This window comes from Rousettus aegyptiacus, unplaced genomic scaffold (assembly GCF_014176215.1).
Source record: "Rousettus aegyptiacus isolate mRouAeg1 unplaced genomic scaffold, mRouAeg1.p scaffold_m13_p_2, whole genome shotgun sequence".
In the NCBI taxonomy this organism is placed as follows: domain Eukaryota; kingdom Metazoa; phylum Chordata; class Mammalia; order Chiroptera; family Pteropodidae; genus Rousettus; species Rousettus aegyptiacus.
In genome coordinates, this window is record NW_023416295.1 from 83,503,342 (window position 1) to 83,529,207 (window position 25,866).

Genomic DNA, 25,866 nt, shown 5'->3' on the forward strand with positions numbered 1-25,866 from the left:
GGTATTGGCAGAAAAATAGACTTGTGGACCAATAGAGCAGAATCGAGAGTCCAGCAGTAAATCTATATTTATATGGGCAAATAATTTTTGATAAAAAAAGCAGAAACATACAGTGGAGAAAGGAAGGCTTCTTCAATAAATGGTGCTGGGAAAACTGGAAAGCCACCTGCAGAAGAATGAAACTAGACTGTTGTCTATTACCACGTACCAAAATTAACTCAAAATGGATTAAGGACCTGAATATAAGACCTGAAACAATAAAATGCATAGAAGAAAACACAGGAACTAAACTCAAGGACCTTGGACTTAAAGAGGATTTTATGAATTTGGCCTCAAAGGCAAGGTAAGTAAAAGCAAAAGAAATCATCAGCAAGATAAAGAGACAGCCCTCTGAATGGGAAAATATATTTGCAAGCAATGTCTCCGATAAGGGCCTAATATCCAAAATATAGAAAGAATTCATACGACTCAGTAACAACAAGAAAACAAATGATCCAATCAAATATAGTCAGAGGATCTGAACAGACACTTTTCCCTAGAGGACATACAAATGGCCAACAAATATATGAAAAGATCAACATCGCTAGCTCTTAGGGAAATGCAAATCAAAACCACAATGAGATACCATCTTACACCTGTTAGAGTGGCTATAAGCAACAGTTCAAGTAATAACAACTGTTGGAGGGGATGTGGAGAAAAAGGAACCCTCATACACTGCTAGTGGGACTGCCAGTTGGTACAGCCACTATGAAGAACAGTACGGAGGTTCCTCAAAAAACAGAATTGATCTACCATGTGATCCAGCAATTCTTCTACTGGGTATTTACCCCAAAGACTTGAAAACCCATATCTAAAAAGATATTTGCACACCGATGTTCATAGCAGCACTATCCAGACTGACCAGGACTAGGAAGCAACTGAAGTGTCCTAAAATAGATGATTAGCTAAAGAAGCAGTGGTGTGTGTGTGTGTGTGTGTGTGTGTGCGCGCACGCGCGTGTGCTCACACACACACACACAACGGAATATTACTCAGCCATAAGAAGAGATGAAATACTACCATTTGCAACAACATGAATGGACCTCAAGATAATCATGCTAAGCGAAATAAGCCAGACAGAATAAGTTGAAAATCACATGATATCACTTATATGTGGGATATAAACCTAAAAGCAACAAATGAACAGGACAAACAAACAGACTCATGGACATGGACAATAGACTAGTGATTACCAGAGGGTAGGGATGGGAGGATAGTGGGGAGATAGGCAGGGTAAAGGGGGTCAAATATGGTGACAGAAAGAAATCTAACTATGGGAGAGGAATGGTGTAAATATATATATGCCTTACTATTAAAGTGTATAGATGAAACTTATTGGATTTCTTAAACAAATGTCACCATAAAAAATAAATTAATTTTTAAAAAAAGGTTCTCTCTTTGTATTTAATCTTTAGCATTTTAATTATGATGTGCCTTGGTGTTGGCCTCTTTGGGTTCCTCTTTCTTGGGAGACTCTCTGAGCTTCTTGGGGTTGTATGTCTATTTCCTTCATAAGATGAGGGAAGTTTTCCATCATTATTTCTTCAAATAGCTCTTCAGCATCTAGTTTTCCTTCAGGTACTCCTATGACACAGATATTTTTGCATTTAATAAGTGTGCCATAGGCTTCTTAAATTGTTATTATAGTCTTGGCTTCTTTTTTCTTGCCGTTCTAATTGACTGTCCTTGGCTTCCCCATCCTCTGTATCAGTGATTTGATCTTCTTTATCCACTCTGTTTTTTCCACTAATATACTCTATCTCAGATAATGTGTTCTTCATTTCTGGTTCCCTTTTATAATTTCCACTTTTATTTTTATGTTTTTTTTATCTCTTTGTTAAAGTTCTCACTGAATTCATCTATATTTCCCCAAAATTCATTGAGCATCTTTATAACCAGTGTTTTGAACTCTGCATCTATTAGATTGCTTGACTGACTCCAATATTCCTGGATCTCTGTTTTGTTCTCATATGGTTCCTGTTTCTTTGTCTTCCCATTTTGGCTGCCTTTCTGTGTCTGCTTCTATGTACTAAGTGAAGCTCCTAAGTCTCTGAGCCTTACTAGTATGGATTTGTGAAGTAGGTGTCCAGTGGCACAGTCCTGAGAGGGGTTCAGCTACAGGCAAAATTTAGCCCCAGCCTCTGCCCCTCTGGGGACACTGTTAAGATTCAGCAAGCAATCCACAGATGCTGTGCTTATAGTTGCCTTAAGAGGGTACACCAGAAATCAAGGCCAACTGCCACCAGTGTGGGTCTTGGTGCTGCTCAGCAAAGGGGCACTTGACTTGCTGAGGATACACCAGGATGTGACTTGGGCGGGACCGTGAGTTGGGGAGGAGAAGTTTCAGGGAATCCTCTGGGTGGAGCAACCTCTGTTATCCAGTTTGATAACATCTCAGCTATGATAGCTCTGGCTCAGCACACTGGGCCGGAGGATGGCTCCACAGAGGAACAATAGGAACAATAGATTCCTCTGGCACTTCTGTCTGGGAGAGACCCTAGCCTCTGGCCCTCACTATGAGAACTCAGCATCCCCCTGTAAGTCCTTGGTGTCCCTCCCCACCCCCGCCCACACAGCCGAACTGCTGCTGGTGCTCAGAGTGAGCAGGTCCGTCACCAGGAAAATCTGCTTGTGGTCGCGGCCTCTTTAAGAGTCTTCTGCAACTGCAGCTTCTGTTGTCACCGCCTCTCAGCCGCTTGGACTAGGAAGCTTCCTATCATTGCCCCGTCCTACCTCTTTCTGTTGCAGGGTGATTTCTTCTTTTTCTCCCTAGTTGTAGGGCTTGTTCATCTAGATCTCAGGTGACTTTGCTAGCTGTTTGTTCCATGTTTCTGTCAGAACTTTGATTTGGTCGCAAGAGAGACGAACAAAACCTCTATCATCTACACCATTTTTTTCCTTCTCTCTCTGTTTTTCTTGAATATTCTTCCAGTTTCTAGGGTATGTGTAATATCTGCCTACAATTATTGATTAATCCATTTCTCATGTGATTTTAGATCAATCAGTTATTGTTTGCATATTTTGAAGATATGCTGTATAATGCAAATATGTTGATAGAAATTTTACTTTCTGGAGTTTCTTTGAGCACTTTAAAGTATCCCTGTTTTCCCTTTTTTCTCTTAATTTCTCTTTTGATTAATATTAAACTAATACCCCAGCTTTCTTTTAAGTTTGTACTGCTGAGTATATAATTTTCTGCCCTTTTATTTTTAATCTTTCTGTATCCGTTGGTTGTAAATGGACCTTTCATGAACAACATTTTGCTGGATCTTGTTTTTAGAATCTTGAGAGTCTCTATCTTCTGACCGAATTTAGTTCATTTATATTTACTGTGACTATGATTTTATAGGACTTGTTTCTGCCAAACCATTTTTTGGTTGCTTTCACCATATTTTCTTTTCTTTTTTTTTTTTTTTTTATCATTTATTTCCTATGATTAAAGTGCATTTTATTAAGATTGTTGGAAAAGCCATACTTTGTATTTTTATTCCTCTAGAGGTTACCAAACTTATTAAGAACTGAACTTTATATTAATTTTTTTCTTATCAGAATCTAAGACTAGCAGTGCAAGGGCTAGTCTAAGTTTCCATAAAATAGGAGAGTTTATTATATTTTAATTCTATACATAAAAGTAAGATCTACAAAATTAAACATTAAAATGAATCTAACAAAGGCCCTATGATGCAGAAGCAATATGAGTGTTTTTATTTTTGTTTTCTACATGCATGCGTGATAATTAGAGACTGACCTGTAGCTAAACAGATGTTTGTTTTCTGTTTACCTTCCTTGTGCTGGTCATTTGGATTAGTCACAATCTGTTGTTCAGAATGCTACCAAGAAGTCTGTGATTATTTGAAATGAACTGAAATTTCAGAAAATAAAATGTTAAACTGAAGTTAGGGATGGAGGAAAGTCCTGTTAAATGAATTGAAAGAAGTAGTAGCATTCTTGGAGTAAATTTTTAGATTAAGAAATTTTCAAAATTATGACAGTTTCTTAGGTGGGGCAGATATGCATCTATGTTGAAAAAAAGATCTGGGCTTTAGAAGTCCATGTCAGCTCAAGGGGCCTATTAAGAACCACCCCCCTCCCAATGCATTTCATAGTAGATGAAAGCATTATGAGTCGAATTATGAAAATAGATCAGTGTACCCTAAAAATAAACACATCTAATTTATTTTAGATATCTTCAACATCCATGGTCACACCCCGGTGGATTGTGCCAGTAAGTTAATGATATTTTCAATTTTTCTATTGATCACCCTTTCAGAGTGAAGCCTAAAGAGTTACCAAGCTCTTGTTCTGTCTTAAAAATATGGGGTCATTATCAAAGCTCTGTTAACTTACTTCATACCACTTCAAACTAGTAATTTAATTTTTCTGTTTGTCGGTGCTTATGGATGCTGACAAAAATAACAATCTGAGGGGAGGAATGATTTAAAACAAACAAACCAAAACAACCATGATCATCAAAATCATTTCCTTATTACCATAATCATTAAAGGAGATAACTTAGAGCTAAAGTACTGACCGTCGGGTAGGTATTGTCACCTCTGCTCACTCATGTTATATGTCTCTTTCAGCAGAGTAGTGTCCTTTCTAATGGACTCACAGGAGATGGACCATCCTTGATGGGGAAAGAGGGATGTGGTGGTAGAGATGTGAACTCGCTGATCTCTCCCCCAGCACCATTCTTGGTGGACGCCGTGACCAGGTGAGGAAATTATTTCTCACTTGCAGTTCTAAGACATCTGTTAATTGGGATGGAGTAGGAGGAACACACACACACACACACACACACACACACACACACACACACACACACCCCTATATTTAAAGAATAATGTCAATTCTTCTTTAATTCAATTTAATTAAAACTGGATAAATATTTGCCCTGATTATTATTTAGAATAGCATTTTTTTCATTTTGCTTGTCAATAGAAATTTTCTACAAAATTATGAATAGACCTTATTATACTTTTTTAAATAAAATGTTAGATAAAGATGTTACAGGCTTGTCTTTTAAATTTTGTGTCTGTTTTTAAATTGATTTGTCTTTTCCTTTTATATTTTACTATTATGTTGTCTTTCAGTAAGTGAACACACTCAGCTAAGGGTGAGGTAGGAGATTCCCAAGGTGAGGCTCTGAGATAGCCTTTACTAAAATCTATCCTACACTCATTTCAACATAGCACTTGGAGCGAACAGAAGTTGGTCTCAAAAGAGCTTTTATGCAACATGTACTTTTTCAGCATGTTGTTTTAGTTGTTAGGGCCAAAACTGCTTATTTTGCAAAAGATTTATAATTGCCTTTATCACCTCAGACTTTTTCCTGATTGTGCCTGGTATTTCTTACGTCCTCCCAGTGTTGAAAATGTGGGTCAATTGAAGTAAATACTTTCCTAATTAGAAAGGAAAAGTTATTGAGATGATTAACTTAAAAGAAATGTATAGTTTCATTTTCAAATTAGTTCTTTTAGCTCCACAGTCTTTAATATAATAATTCATTCAGCATACACTTACTGAATGTCTATTAGGTACCAGGCATTGATCGTATCTGACATAGGACATGCCTTGGGGAACTCACATATAGTTTTTAAATAGCACTTTATATAAATTTATTTTTCTAAATATTTACATGCCTAATAATTGCCACGATAAAAATAGAGATTATGTGCAGAGGGTCAGGTGATAATGCTTTGTAATTGAGTTTATACAATAAAATATGAGTTCTTAAGGACTTCTAAATCAAAAATTACAGATGAAAGAAGAGCTTATCCCCACTCCTTCCCAAAGCAAAGTAATCATAAAGGAATAAAAGATTAAAAAAAATGACAAGTTGTATAACTGAAATTAATATAATGTTATATGTCAATTATAACTTCAAAAAAATGACAAGTAAATAAATCAGTGGAACAGAATAGAGTCCGGAAACAAACCCAGATATATGCAGTTACCTGATTTATAAAAAATTGATGGTATAGTGTTCTGGGGAAAGGATAGTCTTTTAGTAAACCAACTGGAAAAGTTAAATATCTAGGTGGAGAAAAAGTTTTTTAATTTTAATTAAATTTATTGGGGTAGTATTGGTTAATAACATTATCTAAGTTTCAGTAGTACAACTTTATAATATAAGATCTATATATTTTTCATTGTGCACTCACTGTCCAAAATCTAGTCTCCTTCTGTCACCATGTATTTGACCCCCTTTACCCTCTTCATCCTCCCCCGACCCTCTTCCTCTCTGGTAACCACTATTCTTTTGTATGTATCTATGAGTTTGTTTGTTTTATTTGTTGCATTTTGTTTCATATCCCACTTATGAATGAAATCATATGGTGCTTTTCCTTTTCTGTCAGACTTATTTCACTTAGCATGATAACTCTCAAGATTCATCAGTGTTGTTCCAAATAGCAACATTTCATCTTTTTATGGCTGAGTAGTATTTCGTTGTGTGTATATAAATACACACACACATCACATCTTTATTCAGTCATCAGTCAAAGGTCATTTAGGTTTTTCCATGTCTTGGCTATCATGAAAAAAGCTACAGTGTATATAGGGCTACATATATCTTTAGGAATAAGTGTCTTAAAATTTGGAGGAGGAAAATCTTGACCCAACCTTATATCATACAAAAAATCCTTTCTAGGTGTATTGCAGATCTAAATATGAAATGTCAAATAATAAAAATTTTAGAAGAAAATATAAGTGAACATTCTTGAGGCCTTGAATAAAGGCAGAGATATTTTTAAACAGGTCACAAAAAGCTTAAACTATACAGGAAAAAAATTATAACTTGGATTATATCAAGAACTTCTTGTTTATCAAAAGATATAATTTCAAGAGCTCAAAAAAATAAGGCACAGAGTAAGAGAAACCATTTGTATGTTCTTCTTTCTGTTTCTGTCCCTCTGTCCCTTCCTCTCACTGTCCCCAAAAAAGGATTCATATCCAATGTATATAAAGAGCTCTTATAAATCAATAAGAAAAAGACATCTCAATAAGATAATTGGCAAAAGACTTGACTATGCAGTTCACAAGAGAATATCCAGATGGCCAATAAGCATATAAGACAATATGCAACTTGGCTAGTCATTGAGGAATACAAATTTAAACCACCATGTGATACCACTACATACTCCCAGAATGGCTAAAATGTAAAGAAGACATGTACCACCAAGTGTTGATAAAGATATGGGACAACTGGAATTCTGTAAATTGGAATAACCATGTTGGAAATAGATTTGGCAGTATTTTTCTAAAGCCAAACTTACCCAGTATTTCAGTGATTCTCTTCTTCTGTACACACTCAATAAAAATGCAAATATATGTCCATCAAAAGACATGTACAAGACTTTTTATAGTAGCTATATTCATAATAGTCCAAACTGAAAACTTGACAAAAGCCCATTAGCAGTCAACTAAATGCTAGACTAGAGCTGTGAAAATTAACAAACTATAACTGCAATATGGCAATACAGATGAATCTGTAAACATACTTATATTAGTTATTCATTGTTGTATAACAAATTATCACAACTTTAGCAGTTTAAAACAACATGCATTTATAATCTCATTTCCTGTGGGACAGGAATCTGACACAGTGTTGCTGGGTCTTCTGCTCCAGAAGCCCTCACAGGCTACAATTGGGGTGGTGGCCAAGGCTAGGTTCTCATTTGAAGACTCAACTGGAGAAGGGTCTCCAGTTGTGGTTGTTGGCAGAATTCAATTTCCGAAGGGCTGTTAAACTGAGGTTCTCCATTTTTAGCTGGCTATTGGCCTGAGGCTAACACCAGTCGTTGCCACACAAACCTTTCCACAATAATTTTTTACTTCATCAAAGCTAGTAAACCAAGAAGGCAGGAGAGTCTGCAAGCAAGCTTTGCCATATTCTGTTGATTAAAGCAAATCACAAGCCCTGCCCATGCTCAAGGGGAGGAAATTGCATAAGAGTGTGAATCCAGGATGTGGAGATCTTTGGGGATCATCATAGCATCTCCTTACCATAATGTTAGCAGAAGAAAGTTCAAAAAGAGGCACAACTCTTAGAGATCAAAATAAGACTTATCTTTGACATGGTTAGTGACTAGAAGGGAGTCCAAAAGGGACTTTTGGAGTGCTCATAATTTTCTGTTTTTTGATCTACATGCTGATTACAAAGGTGTGTTCAATTTGCAAAAAGTTATCAAGCTGTAAACTCATGATTTATGTACTTCAGTATATCTCTGTTATACACAATAAAATGTTTTTAAAAAATGATGACTGGATTGCATCTTTACAGATTTAGATTTACTTTGGATATTCTCTCTGTAAAATTTTATTTAAATTTATAAAACCACAAGGACAAAGAACAAGAGAGGAGATAAGAGCAAACGAGAGACCTCAACAAGTTTTGAAAGTAGATAAATGATAAATTAGTAGTAAACAATTTAGCCGAGAAAAGAAAACTGAAATCTAAACCTGAAAAAGGAAGAGGATAGGAACTGAGAAAATAAAACGCAAGCCAAGTCACATTGCAGAACTCTGGAGAGGCTCAGCAATTGGAGGTACCAGATATTTGTGAGGTTAGGGGTACAGGGTTTTTGACAAGTTTTCAGCTTGGACTACTATGAATACAGCTGCTATAAACATTCTTGTACATGTCTTTTGACATATTTGTATTTCTATTGGATGTGTACATGAGATTTCCCTCTGGAGGAGCTGAGCCAGAGAGGCTGTATATTTGAGAGTTTCTGTTTAGAGTAAGGCTCCAAACTGAAAACAGGAAGATTAATTCAAATCCACAAACTAAAGAGTGAGACATCCAACCTTCCTTCTCTTTTCAGTTTCCAGAGTGCCATTAGCCAAGTATAAATGTCTCAGGTGAGAAATTAAGAGCATTATTCTTTACAGAAACTGACAAACCAAAGAGAAAGGCCTATAGGGTTAATATTTGTGAATCCCCTGATGATTATTTTTTCAGTGTTTTTTCTCCCTTTATTTTATTTTATTTTTTAAATTAAGTTTATTGGGGGTAACATTGATTAATGAGATTATGTAATTTTCAGGTGTACATAATGATTTCACATTGTTATTGCCTATTGTATGTTTCCCACCCAAAGTCCAGTTTCCTTCAGCTACCATATATTTGATCTCCTTTACTTACTTCACTAACCCCCTACCCCCCTATATTTGACCTCTTTTACCCCATCTACCTCCCCACTTTTCCCCTACCCCCTACCCTCTGGTAATCACTAGTCTATAGTCCCTGTCCATGAGTCTCTGTTCGTTTATCCTTTTCATTTGTTGCTTTTAGGTTTATATCCCACATGTAAATGATATCATGTGATTTTCAACTTTTTCTGTCTGGCTTATTTCGCTTAGTATGATTATTTCAAGATCCATCCACGTTGTTGCAAATGGCAGTATTTTATCTCTTCTTATGGCTGAGAGAGCCCCTGATTAAATTGCCAGGAAATTTATCTAAGAATTCTACCCAGAAGTCCATTAGTATATCAGTTTTGCCCATATGTATAGTTTCTAAACAGCATTCCAGGCTTCTCTTAAATATGAAGAGAGCCAAAGGTTATCAGATGTTTGAGGAAAGACCAAAACAGGTAAACTAAAAAAGGAGGAAATAAGGCAATGCGAGTATCAAAAACTTCACAAAACGGTAGTATCATAAGGCAGAAGACACTACATCTGTGCAACAATAACAGGAAGTCGAAAAGAAAAGGAACAGAAAACAAAGTATTTTTAGAAATAATCATGTTAAAAAACAAAATCCTAAGAATCCATGGAAGATAAGATTAAGGAAATGTCCCAAAAACTAGGACAAAAAGATGAAAACTGGGAGAGAAAAGAAAATTTGATGATCAGTCTAGGAAGTCCAACATGTGAATCATCAGAGATCCAGAAAGAATAGAGTAAATGAAAGTGAGAAAATTGTTAAGGAATCACGATTTCCCAGAAGTACTTGAGTTTTTAGATTAAAACTAGTACCTACTGAGTACCCAGCACAGAGAGTGAAAATAGACAATACCAAGGAACATCATGAAATTTCAGAATATCAAAGTTAAGAGAGGAGATGAGTCTTCTGGGCGGGTGAGGGGTGGGTGAGTGAGTAGAGTACATACAAAGGATTGAAAATCAAGAGTGACAGTATACTTTACTAAAAGCAAGAAGATGATGGAGCAGTGCTTTCAGAATTCTTGAGGAAAATCATGTTTCACCTAGTTTTATATCCAATCAATGAAATGTGAGAGCAGAAAAAATAGAGTTTCTCTAACGTATACACTTCTCATGCAGTCTTCCTTAAGAAGCTATTTATTGGAGTATGCATTCATTCCATCAAAACAAGGTGATTATCCAAGAAAGAAAATGACATGGGACCCAGGAAACAGAGAAGTGCAGGAATTTACCAGGAGGAAGGTGAAGAGAACTTCCAAGGTGGCAGCTGCTCAGTATGTCTAGGAAGCATGCCATAAAGATTCAAAGAGGAAGATAAAGAGTTCCAGGAAGGATATTGCAAAGAAAAAAAAAAAAAAAACACATGGCCCACTCATTTTTAAAAATTATATGACATGCCTGAATGTACTGAGAAGAGATCCATATCTCTATCTGTGAGGTTAGGAATAAATTAGAAACAAGTATAGAAAACTGGGCAAGCAGTTTACAACAAAAAATGAGGCAGTTATTGAGTCCAAAGGAAACAAACTATACAAGAAAAAAAAACATACTTATAGTTGTGAAAATATTTACATGATTACAACAAACATTGAATATTAACATGATCAAAATTGTTCATATAACTATTGAAAAGTTAAAAAGGAAAGATTGTAGGACTGGTGAGTGGAGTGTAAAAATGTTAATCTTTCACAATTTATAGTAGGAAGTTGTTGGAGAAATGTATCTAACTTAGAACAGTTAGTACTGTTGTTGTACATGAGAATCAGCTGGAGGGCTTGTTAAAATGGGTTACTGGGCTCCGCCCTCAGAGTCTCTGATTCAGTATACCTGGGGTAGTGTCTAAGAATCAACATTTATAACAGATTCTAGGGACTATACTTTGAGAACCAAAAATACAGAAAAGTGAAGAGAAAATACCAGGAAAAAAAAATTGAAAGTGTTATTAGGTAGTAGACATGGAAAGGGTGGTGCAAATGACTGCTGTTTCTTTTATAAATTTTGTTAGTATTTTTGACATTTTAAACTACAGTTGACCCTTCAACAACACAGGTTTGAACTGCGTAGGTTACTTTATTCTTGGATTGTTTTCAATAAATACATAGTCAGCCCTTTGTATCTTCCAGGTTTTGTATCCCCAATTCAACCAACCATGGATAGAAAACAGTATTTTCCATCCAGAATTGAGAATCCACATATGCAGAGAGCCAACTATATGCATTGTTCTAAAGTATTCTATATGAGGGATTTGAGCATCTGCGAATTTTGGTATCCACAAGGGTCCTGGAAGCAACCTCTCATGGATACTGAGGGGCTGTAATTAAGTTGTTGGGGAGTCAAGAGTTATATACAAGATTTTCAATTATGCAGGTGTCAGCACTCCATAACCCCCATGTTGTTCAATGGTCAGCGATGTCTTTTTCACTATATATTTTGATACGAAGTTTCTTTGAAACCAAAAGAGATGTCCTTACATCCTTGCATATGGGCCTTCATGAAAGCCCATATACTTTTATTTTTCACATAGCTCTAACAAAGCAGATTAACTGATAACAGGAGCTTAAACACCACCATCTGAGTCTATGTAAAGAAGCACAGAACAGCCCACTTACCTTGGTATTTCCTGAGCAGGTTGCTGTCATGCTCAGCACTGTGCTCAGTATTCATCATAATAACCTTAACTCACTAAGAAATGGTTAAATGTCTGGTACATTTTATCCAAGGAAATAAGGAAAGTTGATATCTTTAGATTTCATTTCAAGATGAAATACATATCAGTTAGCTAGAAAATTCCTTCTGTGGAATACTTCTCTGATGAATTAGGTATAACAACATAGTCATTTAGGCCTATAATTTACTGTCCACGTGCTCTCTGTGGCACTTGTGGAAAAATGTATGTTGCTTTCATTGCAAATGGCTTCACTGAATAACACATTCTTACTTCCTTTCAGCTCTGTGCCAACTTTGGCTGAAGAAGCCATTTTGAAGCAGAAGTGTTTACTGACAACTGAGCTCTAAGGGATCGCATCCTCCCTACCTGTAACTGGAATGCCTAGCACTCTCCAGCAGTCCGTCCTGGAATCAGTTTCTACTGAAAACTGTTGGATTCAGGAGCTTGTCTTTTACTCATTGGGTAAAAAAGTTCTAGATTCGACTTCGACTCCATGAAAAAACAGCTACATTTTCCGTCCAACTGGAAGGGTATAATTACACTGCATAGTTTCCCAAGTGAAGATATCTGGTCTTTTACTTTCTTTAATTTTATTAAAGTTTTAAATTCCTGAAATAAGGGAATTAACTTTCCCTGTGGTTTCCTTCAAACTCTTGGCTCCACCTAGTGGCTGTAATTGTTCATAATGTCTCCATGATGGCCGTCTCTGGTAGTCAACAGCCTATTGGATGTAATTTGTCTCTCTAGTATCAGGGTGAGTATCCTTGACCTGAATGCCAGTTAGAGAAATTGCACTTTCCATGCATTACCTGGAAATCAGAAATTTATGAAAATAATGAAGACAATTATATAAGTAGATTAAGTGCTACCTTTTTTGTTGTTTTTTTGTAAGAATTACTAAAGAGAAGTTTAGAATACAGAGGGTTTTCAAATATCACTTGTACTTTTGACTTCTTACTAGACTGGTTATCTTAATACTTCAGATTTACATCAAGGTAAGATAAACCTTGAGAAGTCCTATGGAGAAGTCAATGCCTGTCATATTTTTAGCCCTGCTTTCCCACAGGGAGCACTCACATGCACCACACATATTCTGCAACTTTTCAGCTTGGAAGGGGCAGCAGTAGGTTGAAGACACCCTGGGGCATTATTTCAGGCCCCCACACTTCTTCCTTAGCCAGGTGGGGAATGCAGGCCCTCACAGACTCAGGTAGTGAAGGAGCATCACAGTAGTCTCTGGGGCTGTCACTGCTCCATATTGGTACCTGTTGGGACATAGGCACCATTTCCTTTTGACATAAGCTGAATAAATTTAGAGCTTATAAACTGAACAAAATAAAAATGCCGGGACAGAAATGGGGAATCGGGTTGGGCTGATTTTGTTTTGTGAATACTTGCCTTGTCTGAAACTATATACAACACACTGAAAGAACTCATCTCACATTACATTAGAAATTTTATGTTAGTTTTAAAAGTTGTCTAGAATTTTCTCATCACTTTTAATCCATACAAAAAATTCTAGATGCTAAAGTAGTGTGTGCTCATTAAAGAAAATAGAGAAAAGTATAAAAATAACCACCTGGAATCCCAACATCCAGATACTGCTTTATCTTTAAAGCTTTAGAATGCGTAAGTTAAATCTCAGTTGCTGTTGGGAGAATGATGTGGAAACCATGTTGGAAAATTCGTTGTTAATCCCTGTTGCCAAGGACTGATACTAAAACTATATCTCCTGGAATTTGTTTTTTAGTTTTCTGCCGTGTGATGTGGATATAACTAAATGCTAATTTATGCTGCTCAGTATAAAAGACCATCCAATTTATGATCTTTAAAACTCCGTGGTTTAGACTATCCTGGGCTCCGTGTAGCATACTCATGCTCAGGCAAACACACACTAGCGTCTGACTGGAAAGCTCAGGAATTTTAATCTGCATCATTTCCCAGAGAGCTGTAGAGGTTGGAAACCGCTTTTGCACAAAACAGTTTTGCTGAAGGAAAAAAAGTTGGCACTTCTTGCTGGCTGCTCCCCTTCGCCATTATGCTAAGCTTGTGAATTTCATTGGTGGAGCTCTTGCCAATTCTCAATTGTAAAACAAATTTCCTTGCAGCTGTAAATGACACCTAGAACCAGGGGTTTGACTCAGGACATGTTAGACTGGACATCAAATTTTCAGTGTACCAACAACCCTAAATGTACTGAAAGGTTAAAGTTGTACTTCCAACCACAGAACAGTTAAGGCATTACAAGCTTGGGAGGCCTAAATTTCTCATCCTCATTTTAAACTTTGTAAAATTTAGGAATTGTTAAAAATATTCTGTAACCTTGCCAGTCAGAATATTGATAGGGACTTTCTTAAAGTTCATTTGAATCTCAAGTTAAAGGGAAATTTCATCTCAAGTCCTGACATGAAGTGGTAAATATGGAAATTAATACTTTAATGATGGATTAGCCCTGACAAATAGGTACCTGTCAAGTATACCTTTCCTGACATATCTGCCGCGGGTGCCGTTACAGAGCTGCTGTGACACTCATCTAGTTCTGCTCATCTGCGAATGGAGGTGGGGGGCAGGGCTGAGGATATCTGAACATGTCGGGGAAGGGGGAAAGTCTGAGGAGGGAAGCACGCGTGAGTCAGTACGGGATGCTAGCAGAGGGAGATCGGAGGTGATAGTGGATAAGAAGGCAGGCTGGCTACACCGAAGTGGAAAGAGGGACAGCTGCGGCAGCACTACAGGCTGGTGACCTTCAGGTCATAGTACCGCATTCCAAAGATTAGAATCCACCTGCACATCTAAACCATCTGATAAACTAAGTAAAGGTCTGATCCTCAGATGAGATAAAATAGTTCCACTTGCTATTCAAAATGACCTGGTTAGGCAGGAAGTTTTTCTGTATTTAGATGAGGTTCCCATGCAAAAGTACAATATAGCTAAAAAGAAATATTGGCAATGTTTAATTAGGAGTAGTGAGAACATGTTTGAAAAGAGCAAGAATAATAGTTTATTTCAGCACTCCAGCTAGAAAGCTGTTAGCATTCTTCCATTGGAAGGCAGCTTGGAGGGGATTTACAGCTGAGATAAGACCCAGATCAGCAAAAACTAACAGAAGCCTGCCTTAACCACAGGCTCACCTACTCAGTGGTTACTTTCCAGATTTTCGAAGACCAGATTGTGATCTGGTAACTCATTAAGAACAACAATGATAGGACTTATGACTGTGAGCGGATTTTAGGCGAGCACTTCCTTTATCCTCTTGCCATTGCCTCATTGGTCTGAGGGGTGTTGGTGCCTCCACTTTCTAATGGTTTGCTGAGAGAACACTTAGCACAGCGCCCTGCAGTAGCTGGAGTGCTGTGGGCCTTGGGGGAACAAAAAGGACCTGAACCTCAAATCAGGTCACTTTCCAGCCCTGGTAGGGGAAGGGAGAGTTGGCATGGCGGTGTAAAATAAGATTGGTAGGTTTCAGCTTTCTGCCCTAGACTCTTCTTCAGAACTCGTAATCACTGAAATCCTATTTCTTACTATTTGTCAGGAGTATAATGGGAGGGACCGGTTGGTCTTCCATTCCTGCCCTTGTGGAAACACTAATGGACAAAAGAATGATTAGGTTCCTTTGACCTTGACAAATTTTGATGTACCTTTAGCAGCTTTTAAATGTTCATGTTGTTTTCAGAAAATTTTTTTTTTTTTAAATATTCCTTATAGTCTACTACCTTATTTTATCAGCTTTTGCACAAACACAGATATTCTTTGGACAATCCAGGATGAAAGCCCTGGGTTGTTCTTCCATCTCGACTGCTTGTCCTCTTATGCTTCTCACTTCTAACTAAAATTGTTGCTTCTGTCTTCTCTGAGATAAGGCCCAGAATGAAAGCTTAGGTGTTAGAGCAGAATTATTTGGCAGTCACTTACATAGAGAAAAATCTTTAATTTTTTTTCTGTAAATAAAGGTCTTGAGAAGCAAAGTCTCGTCTTCTCATTTTACAGCAGGGGTCAGCAAACTTCCTGTAAAGGGCAGAGATAGTTAATACTTTACTACTCAGCCCCGCTGTGGCAGTACAAAAGCAGCCTAGGCAGTGACAGTATATGCTGGAGCACGGCTGTGTTCCAGTAAAGCTTTATTTATAAAAATAGGTGCTGATTCTCAATCTCAAGATTTCTAGATTAGTAGGGTGGTCCCCTGGCAAGTTACACAGGTATACAGATAGGTTCTGCAGCATCGTTTGTCACTTGGGGGCACCTGCCATTTCTAGACGTCGGCAGCCTCCCTCATACACAGACAAGATGCAGTTGTGAGTGCCCAGCTCCGAGACAGTCTTTGTGAGATCTCCTCACCAGTTTCTGATTAATCTTGCCCTAGCCTTGTACTTGCTTAGAAAGTTGGAATCTTTTTGTAGGCTAAAGAATGTGCATTTCTATATTATTTGTCCTTTTCCCTCTCAAAAATTTAAACACTCTGGTTCTTGTATGATCAAGAGGAAGTTGGAAGCTTTTCTTACCCCCAGACTAAAGAGATTTGTCTGGATTATAGAAATGGGCCCTGAGCCCAACTCCGCTGTGTTAACGTGATGGTAGAGCCATGATTATTTCCAGAAGATCCATGTGTCTCTTTATTACATGCTTGAGACAATAATTCAGTCACTTCCCAGGATTTCTCTATATCAGAGAGGTGTCTTAGCATAGAGTCCTTGCTCTTTTTATCTTCATATCTGGATGTGATAAGATAGTTATGAGGACCTCACTAACTATTTCATATTTACTTTTTATATGTGTAAAGCTTTGCAGTAGCTTTTAAAGTATAATTTATTTTTATATCACGTGCACTATTCATTCAATGTACCCACGGTTTTATATGACTTGTGTTAGAAGCACTGCACTGAACTGTGAGTTGTTAGTATTCTGAAATGACAACTGTAGGTGTGACCACAAATAAAGCTTTTGTGAAACACGGTTCTATGAGCTGTCTCAGTTTCTCGGAAGCGTAATGCCTACATGCGGGGCCTTTATCTCTCCTCAAAAGCATCGTTACATCAGTTAATAGGAACACCAAGGAGTGAACAGAAGCAGCACCACAGTTTTTGGTGTGCATTTTAGTATATTTGGTGTGAATTTGGGAGTAAGAGGCATTTTGAAAGTTTAAGAATCTCGTTGGTCATACGCTATATATCCTGGAAGGCGCAGTGGTCATTCCCAGGAGCAGTGTGGTACAGTAGAAACACAGCTCTACATTTAATAGTCTCGAGACTTTGGATAAATTATTTAACTTGTGCCTCCATGCCTTTGTCTGAAATGATACATTCGGAGTGTGATGCAGCGTCTGGTAGAGGGTGAGTGGATGCCTGTCTCCTTCCCTTCATGCCCACACCCCTTGAACTTTCCCCAGGTTTGCATGGTGCCATCCCAGGGGAGAACAGTGCTGCCAGAGTGTTTTCAGGACTTCTGCTGGGCAGAGTCAGGTAGCACCATAGGATGTCAGCAAGGCTTCCGAGAAGTCTCATGTCCCCCTCCCCCCTCACTCTGTCTGGAGAGTGGCATTAGGCCTTGGAACCAAGGAGCTTTTCTTAGGTTCTTCAGAGGTGTGGGGGGAGAGGCGGGAACCTGGGCTCAGTCACCAGTGCTGGAAGCTCTCTTAAAAGGGACTTTTGGCAATAAGGAACTAAAGTTACTCTAACTTAAGCAAAATGACTAGTTGTAAAGACATAGGGAGTTCTGAACCAACAGGAAGGTGGGAGGATGGGCAGAGGTGAAGCAGAGGAAGTGTGGACTTGTCTCTGGCGGGAGCAGCCTGGCCTCTGCCTACTGCTCCCACTACAGACAGGGAGCTTCGATGGGGGCCTTGAGTTGTGTTCCCAAACCTTGGCTTCAGGGCAGGCCACCTGACAATGCTTCGGTTCCCCAAAGGGAAGGGAATGGTTACCAGAACAACCACAAATGAACCATGCTCCACAGAAAGGACTTTTGTAGCCAGCGCCAGGGAAAAAAAAAGATGGGGAGGGGGCGCACAAAGAGGGTGGCTGCAGAGCTCAGGGTTGTAAAGCCCAAGAAAAGGAACTCGAGGTTGTTTTGGTGGCACTGTGGTGGTCTGTCTTAGGGTGATCTGTCCCAGTGGTCATTCAACCCAACTGTACTCAGATTCCGAGCCTCTATCCGGGACCTAGAGAGGTGCAGAGGTGCACAGCAGAGTCACCCCTGCCCACGTGTGCCCTGGGGCACTTCCTAGCTCTCCTAGCCAAGTGCCCCATGGAAAGATAAGGGCTAACTTGCATGCTCAAGCTAGGAAATTAGGATGTTGGGGCAGAAATAGATTTTCAAGACCTGGTCCCAGCTCAATACAGAGATTAGAAAACAGGTCCAGCAACATTGCCCTAGGTCACACAATCAGGGGCCAGAATTTGGGTCTTGGCTTCCAGGGTACTATGCCACTGCTCTCTTTAGGCTACTTCTCCCAGCACTGCTAATCTTGGCTTCCTGTGCCACAAAGGGTAGTCTCCCATTTTCTGCTGCACCCCTGAGGCCCTTTCTCCCTGGGTCCAGAATTTCCACAAGAGAGGTTTATCCACTCTAAGCCTCCTTGGCTCCAAGAAAAACCTCAAAGAGAAAACCATAGCATGGATCTGGAAGGGCCCACATACTTCTGCCATTCTTCAGGGCCCCCGGAGGTACTGGGACAGCCCCTTTCCTCTTCCCTGGCTGGCAGCCAAGATTTCCTGCCTCAGAGTGAGTGATCTCGCCACATTCATGACAGGTTCCCAAATCCCACTGGTCCCTTCCCCTTGAGAGCTCTGAGTACCACCTAGCTGGCAGATAGTAAGAGTAGGTGTTCATAGGAAAGTCCCATCCATGCCCCAGGGAGCTTTCAAGTGGCTCACCACTGGTTCTTCTTCTTTTTTTTTTTTTCTACACAAAAGATTTTATCATTTAAAAGGAAGAATCACATTAGATTAGATACTCAGACCTTACTCATCTCATAGCTGAAAGCTTGAACCTTCTCACCAACCTCTCCCATTGCTCCAACTCCCAGCACCTGGCAAACCTTCATCCTAATCTCTGTTTCTATGAGTTCAGCGTTTTTAGAATCCACACATGGGATCATATAGTGCTTGTCTTTCTCTGTCTGACTTATCTCGCTTAGCATAATGCCCTCAAGGTCCATTCATGTTGCCTGCCACGAATGGCAGGATTTCCTTCTTTCTCATGGCTGAATAATATTCTATTTGTGTGTGTGTGTGTGTGTGTGTGTGTGTGTGACATTTTCTTTATGCATTCATCCGTTCATGGAAACTTAGGTTGTATTGGCTACTGTTATAATCAAGATATACTGTTGAATAATGCCATTGGTTCTTAATTTAGTTTTAGGTCAGGGACTGTCTTGCAAATATGGACACAATTCCAAGGGCTCATTGATCTTCTAGGAATCCTCAGGTTGGAAGCCCCTGCTCTGGATTAATGTCAGGAATGTCGGGCCAGAGCAGGTACTGGGAATGGAGAGGATGGGGAAGCAGTAGTTCCACTTGGGCAACTGCTGGCTCCCCTCACAGCTGTCTGTAGCACTGACCAGACATCAAAGCTCAAATGCTCGCTTCATGAAGGCTAGCGGCATACAAAGTTCTCAGCCTAAAATATTAAAGAACACAACACTTGAAACCACTGGTTTTATATGTTTTCTTATTGAGTTATAATAATACACAAATTTATCCTATTGGAACCCTGTCCGTCCGCCCCTCTGCCTTGTCCTTATAAATGGGAGTGAGAATAGTACCTGCCTGATGATGTGGTGAAGGTTAAATGATTTACTACTAGAATCTTTTTCTCCAACCGGGATCTCTGGCCAGACCCCTTCCTAGCTCCATTTGAGCCTTATACAAGTACCTCAAACTTCACATATCTTAAGCCAAATTTAAAGTGTTCTGCCAAAATCCCCACCCCCTCACATGCCCAAACTGCTCTTTCTTGGTGGTTCTGATCACAGTGAATTGTCTACCTACCCTTGACTCCTCTCCCTCCCCTACTGTATCCAATCTGTCCTCAAGTCCCGGTGCCCCTGTCTCCGAAGTGCCTCCCTGTTTCTGCAGCTACACCCCGCAACCACGTCAGCAAATGCCTTGAGGTCCTGCAACTGCCTTCCTGTTGGTTTCCCTGCATTCAGTCAGATGAATCCATTTTCCAACTGTGGCCCGAAATGAGGTCTTGCTCCTCCAATGCCTTCCCATTGCCCTAAGCGCAGAATCCAAACTCCCTGGCCGGCTCCCATGGCATGGCCGACGGCTGTGCAGCTTCCACTCCTCAGGTTGGCCTACTCTGGCTCTTGTAACTGGGCCTTCCCTCATTCTGCCAGAACTGGGTGTTCCCAGGCCCCTTACCTTGAGGCTCCTTGTTTAGGGCTCAAGTTGTACTTCACTTCCTCCAGATGTCTCTCTGTGCACTCCAATATCAGCCCATTTCCACATCACCACCCTTTGTGAGGTACTTGTTAACTATCTTCCTTGTCGACACCTTGGGGTGTCTGGGGCACCCAGCACACTGCCTGGTATGTAGTTGGTGCTGAAAGATGTGTTGAATGAATACTGAATCGATCGAACAACCACTATATCCCATGGACCACCCCCAGGTCCCTAATTTAGGTTTCCTGCTTGGTCCTTACCATTTCTGTAGTCTTACAAAGAGCCAGGAAGCCCGGCTGCAGTGGGTGTTAGAACAGGAGTCGAACAGGTCTGTTTGACTCTAATGCTTGGATTCAGTACAACCCAAACCTCGGGTCACCAAGTGTCTTAATTAGCCTAGGACTGAGAGGGTTCCTGGGACCTGGCACTTTCAGTGCTATAACCAGCAAAGTCCCAGGCACCTGGGAACAACTTGTCACTGTAGCAACAGGTCACTTTTACAATTCTGCCACATCCCTGTGTTAGTCATGTAGCATTTATCTTTACACTATCTTTTTATCAATTTGCTTTATGTAACCTCATCCTAAAATCTAAATCCCAGTTGTGATGGGTTGATTATAGTTTTATTAATGTGCACACAGTTATTAAAATGAAAAGTGGTCAGCTGTATTCCGCATTAGGCCGTCCCACACGGCACCGGCACCGGGTAAGCTTGCCCGCTCTGAAGCCCCATCCATCCCTGCACTTGCCCAGATCCATGACCTGTTCTCCTGCCTCTGAGCATTCCCAGGGAAGCACTTGCTTGCTCTCTTGTCTCTTGGTCTTGAAAGTGTCAACACTCACTGTGGTGTGTAGGTTATCTCCTTCGGTGGTCCCAGACTCCCCATGATCTCTATTATCTCTAAGATCCCAGTGAGTAACCTATTAACAATGCCTGGGTTCAGGAGGTAGCTGGTAAGCAGTGAGTCTGGGCCACGCAGGTGGCACTCGCCACCGTCAGGATATGAAGCCAGACTTGCCATGGCCTGTCTCAGCAGAGACAGAACAGGGCCCAGCTCCTTCGGAGAGCCCGGTTCACTTGGGCGAGCCTCGGAACTCTGTCTGCCCTTCTCAAGCAGAGTGCTGAGAACTCTCATCCTGAGTCCTTTGACTTCTGCCTTGACACTTCCCATCATCCAATAGCCGCCTGCATTCTACCCAGCCCTCTCCACCAGTTCCATTCCTGGGACAGGGTGGAAAGCCCTGCCTTGGTGAAACCCATTCAAAACTAACCTACTTTGCAATTCAGCATCAGGGTGAATGCACATGGTTTTGCAGTGTTCTCTGACTCCTTCTGAGGAGGACTGGGTTTAGGGTGAGGTGAGGGAGGTACCTGGAGCACAAAATTAAGGAGTCCGTACTAGTGCCCTCTCTGTACTTGCACAACCTGGCAAGTGAGTGCCGTCTTACCTATTGCACCTTATGCGTCTCCCTTATGTCACCCTAGCTCATCCCTGCTGCTGAGGGCTGGATGCTGTGCCTGATCTTAAACAGTATCTGAGGATGGGGCTCGGGTTATGATTGTCAAAGGCAGCACATTAACACTGTCATGAACACCTCTGAATCTGACTGCAGAGCCTGGAAGCTGAGGTAGGTGTACTGACCTGCACAGAGCTGCGACCCCCTCCCCCATCCCACAGCAGTCACAGCAGCTGTTTCTGGGAGCAGAAACCCAGAGATGCTTAGGGGGCCCTACCAGGATCAGATGCAAACTGTAGGCAGGCAACCAGGAAAATCCTTGCAACTACCTGAGCCATGGTGTCCTCGATAACCACAGGGAGGCGCTGCAGCACTGAAAAGACCCTGTGAGCCAAGCTAGAAGGAAAGTTCTCTTGTCCCAGGATCGCTTCAGTTTTTAGGAAAGCAGCCCCAGTAGCGTGTGAAGCCTGCTGGGAAAGTGAGAGAGAATATTATGGAATTGGGTGTTGGCTTGAATGTGCCCAGGTAGAATTTATTCACCTTTAGAGTATAAGACCAAATCTGATAGATACCTCCTCACCAGGAAGGGAAAGCTCTCGAGAGAGCTGTCCCTGGGCCCTGGGCATGGGGTGGTGGACAGTGCACTGGTTATATGCAGCCAAGTCATAGGGTATCTTCTAGTTTCTGATTCTTCTCTCTACCACCCTGGAGCCTGCTTGGTTGGTGCCTCTTTCCTTTCCTGCGTCCTCACCCCTCCCCACACCTCCAGGCCTGGGCTCTCCTGCATTCCTTCCCAGTATCCCAAGGGGCTGACCCGGCTTTTGGTTTAGACGGGGAGTGGGCTGTTGGGCCTGGGAACCTTTGAGCTTCCTTCCCATGGGGACAGCCACCCAGGCCTGCAGACAGCTCAGCTGTTGGGTCCATGCCTGCCACACTGTCTCCAGCAGATGACAGTGTGTACAGGCTGAACTGTTGTAAACAGAAAAGGCCTTTACAAACTCTTTGCTGTCTCTTCCTCGACGTTGCCTATGGAGATGACAGCCATCTCCTAGTCAGCATCACGGCTGCCCTCCGGCCCCTTGCGAAGCCCAAGATCGTCAGAAAGAAGACCAAGAAGTTCATCCAGCAGCAGTCAGACCCACACATCAAAATGAAGCGCAACCGGCGGGAACCCAGAGGCACTGACAACAGGGCGCACGGAAGATTCAAGCGCCAGATCCCGACGCCCAGCTTTGGTTATGGGAGTAACAAGAAGACAAACACATGCTGCCCAGTGGCTTTCGGATGTTCCTGGTTCTGTGTCAAGGAGCTTGAAGTGCTGCTGCTGTGCGACAAATCTTACTGTGCTAAGACTGCTCATAGCATCTCCTCAGAGAACCGCAAGGCCACTGTGGAAAGAACAGCCTGGCTGGTGGTCGGAGTCACCAATCCCAGTGCCAGGCTGCGCGGCAAAGAAAATGAATAGACAGCTCATGTGCACGTTGTATTTGTGTTAATAAAACCATAAAATTCTTTTTAAAAAAAACCTGCTTTGTTATTGAAATATATCACATATACTAGAAATGCACAAGCACAAGTGCACACTGTACTATCCATCAAATGCTTCCGCAACTGCATCTTAGGTCAAAAAATAAGACATTGGTGATCCTAGACATCTGCCCAGGTCCCCTCTCAGACCCATCACTCCCTAAAGTAGCACAACCTGAGCATCCCTGTACACGCGGAGTTTAATTCTGCCTGCTTTTGAGCATCACTTGAATAGAATCGTACTGGATGTATCCTCTGAACTTCTCCAAGTTTGTGCTCATCTATTCATTCAACAACTATTTATTGAGTGCCTACTATGTGCCAGGCTCTCTACTAGGTGCCCAGGGCACAGTAGTAGGCAGACTCCAATATGGCCTGACCCACATGGAGATTCCATGCCAGCGGTGCCCTCTGGAGTGGTTCCTGAGGCCAGGCTGACTCCACAAGTCTGACAGTCCCCTTTCAGATATTCTGGGGCCTCCTTCTGGATTCCGCGCAGAGTTTTGGAGCTCCTGTCTGCATCGTGCCCACTCCCTTCTCCCCAGGCCCCAGTGAAGCTGGTATCTATCTATCCCAGCTTTTCATCAGCTCCAGTTTTTCACAGCTGGATCCCATACTTTGCTCCAAATGATTTGGGGTTGTTTTAAAACATCACATCTTAAACTCAGAACACAGACATTTGGCACTCTAAGACTGTACAAAGAATGTGCTCCAGGCAGTGAGCACTGACCACATGACGTGCTATCAGTGCAAGCACGAAACAGCCTGCTGAAGGGCCTCTGTGGAAGGCTGAGCCCTGGCTAGCTGGGCTGCACTTCTGGGGTGTGTTGACACTTTCCTTACCTCATCTCCCACCATCTCGCCCAAGTCTGTCGCTGCCTGCAGGCTGGGCTGTTGCATCTTCTCTTGGCTGACCCCCCAGCGACAAACCTCAGGCTTCTGCCTGCCAGAGGGCGCCCCAGCATCTCTCAGATGCTCAGAGCACAAGCAGCCGGCTGGTGGAGCTGAAGTGCTATAAGGACCGGACAGTCAGATCCTGCCAGGAACTCAGGCAGCTCCCACCTGGTTTGAAGAAGCTCTGTGCTCTGAGGTCACGTGGCTGTCCATGGTGGTCAGCCTCCCTTGTGCCACTTCCCTCATTTATGTCATGGGTTCTTTTTCTCGCCCTGGAGTTGCCTCTGCCTGGCCCAGTGAGGAGACCCTTGAACTAAGGACAGTACTATCCCTGAGGCAAAGTCAGAAAGCCCAGGCTGACACTGCCCTCCCTGTGTACGCCGAGTTGCAGGCTAAGAGCTGAAGCCTTTTTCCCACACTGAAGGCCAGAATAAAGCGAGGTGCACAAGGAACCTGGGACTTCGAGGCCTCTCCGTCTAAGTAGAGTGCCTCATCCCCAGGATTCCAGGTTGCAGGACCAAGCCAGGTCCCCCGCGAAACTAATGAGGCTCCAAGACCTAGATAGTCTACTCTCTTAGACATATCTGTTCTTCTTGCTGTGTTCTAGGACCCCAAAAATCTCAAGAGCAAAGCCCCTCTATCTGGCAGGAAGGTGAATAGGTAGAGCTTTGCTTTTCCCATCCCAAGGTGCAGTTAGTCCTTGAGTTGAGCAGTGAACAGGTAGGTAGTAATGGAGCGTCTCTGAGGTGCCAAGTTATACTGTGCAAGGACATCACGTGTCTCCACTAGTGACCCCAAATTTCCCTACCACCCACACTGACAGAAGGGGAGCAAACCCAGTTTGAGCAATAGAACTCTTTCAAACCTAGGACTGGTGACTAGTGGATACCCACTGCAGAACGCCCAAGCAAACAGAGGGCCCAGGGCCTTAGACCATTAGCCTCAAAGCTGGGGTGTCCTATGGCTTGGGATGCAGGGGAGGCTCGGGGTCATTCTCTGGGCTATGTGGAAAAGTTGCATTCAGTGACCACTCTGCAACTGCAAGGAAGTACCTCTCTTCCAGAGTGCATGTGTCTCTCTGTTACCGAGTCACAGGAGCATGTCAGAAGGCTGTTTCCCTCTCTACCCCAGACACTCAGGGGTGCATAGTGTCTTGCCGAGTTGACCCTCTGTCCTGCTCTCACTGAGGAAGGGAACTAGGGCAGGCCTATGAGACAGAAGGAAATTTCTTTTCTATCATCTGGCCACAGATCCAAAGGAAAACTTCTTGGTGGGCTGCTTTCCCCGAGGCTTGGGCTCCATTTCAGGATACACAGAGGGAGGCCTGAGGACAGTTGGCACAGGCTGGCTTGGGAGCTCTCAGAGTCCTGGGGCCTGCATTGTCTCATCTGAGGTGGCAGAGAGGGGTCTGGACATGGAGGGGCTCTCCAAGCATCGAGATAATGGCCTGTTTGGCAGTGATGCAAAGAGAAGCAGCTCTGAGATCAATTTTCTGAGGGAAAGCTGAGACTGGCCCAGCCTGTGGGTCAAGGATACCTACAGACAGGTTGTGATGGAGGTCCAGCTGGGACCAGGTTTGGAGAGAAGCCATGTGAATCACACGAGCCCCACCTCCCACTGTAGGCTGCTGACACTGCCCCCAAGAGCAGGCTGCTGCCCCTTCCTCCTACTGGGGACACACACACGGGGTGTGCTTTTGGACAAATTGCTTTTCTGCTGAGGACAAGG

General features: G+C 41.9%; 1 protein-coding gene and 1 pseudogene across 3 annotated transcripts in view; both read left to right on the top strand.

The window, feature by feature from the left end:
* EPB41L5 (erythrocyte membrane protein band 4.1 like 5) overlaps positions 1 to 16,829 on the top strand; it is a 140,528-nt gene extending 123,699 nt beyond the window's left edge. For 2 of the 3 annotated variants that reach the window (XM_016127570.2, XM_016127574.2), the window contains 3 exons: positions 4,223 to 4,264; positions 4,623 to 4,753; positions 12,159 to 16,829. In XM_016127570.2, coding sequence (XP_015983056.2) covers positions 4,223 to 4,264; positions 4,623 to 4,753; positions 12,159 to 12,225 — 240 coding nt within the window. In that variant the 3' untranslated portion in view covers positions 12,226 to 16,829. The remainder of the gene's footprint in view (positions 1 to 4,222; positions 4,265 to 4,622; positions 4,754 to 12,158) is intronic. The other variant, XM_016127571.2, reaches the window with a different exon arrangement.
* Positions 16,830 to 22,639: 5,810 nt separating this feature from the next.
* LOC107501427 lies at positions 22,640 to 23,182 on the top strand (annotated as a pseudogene).
* Positions 23,183 to 25,866: the final 2,684 nt, after the last annotated feature.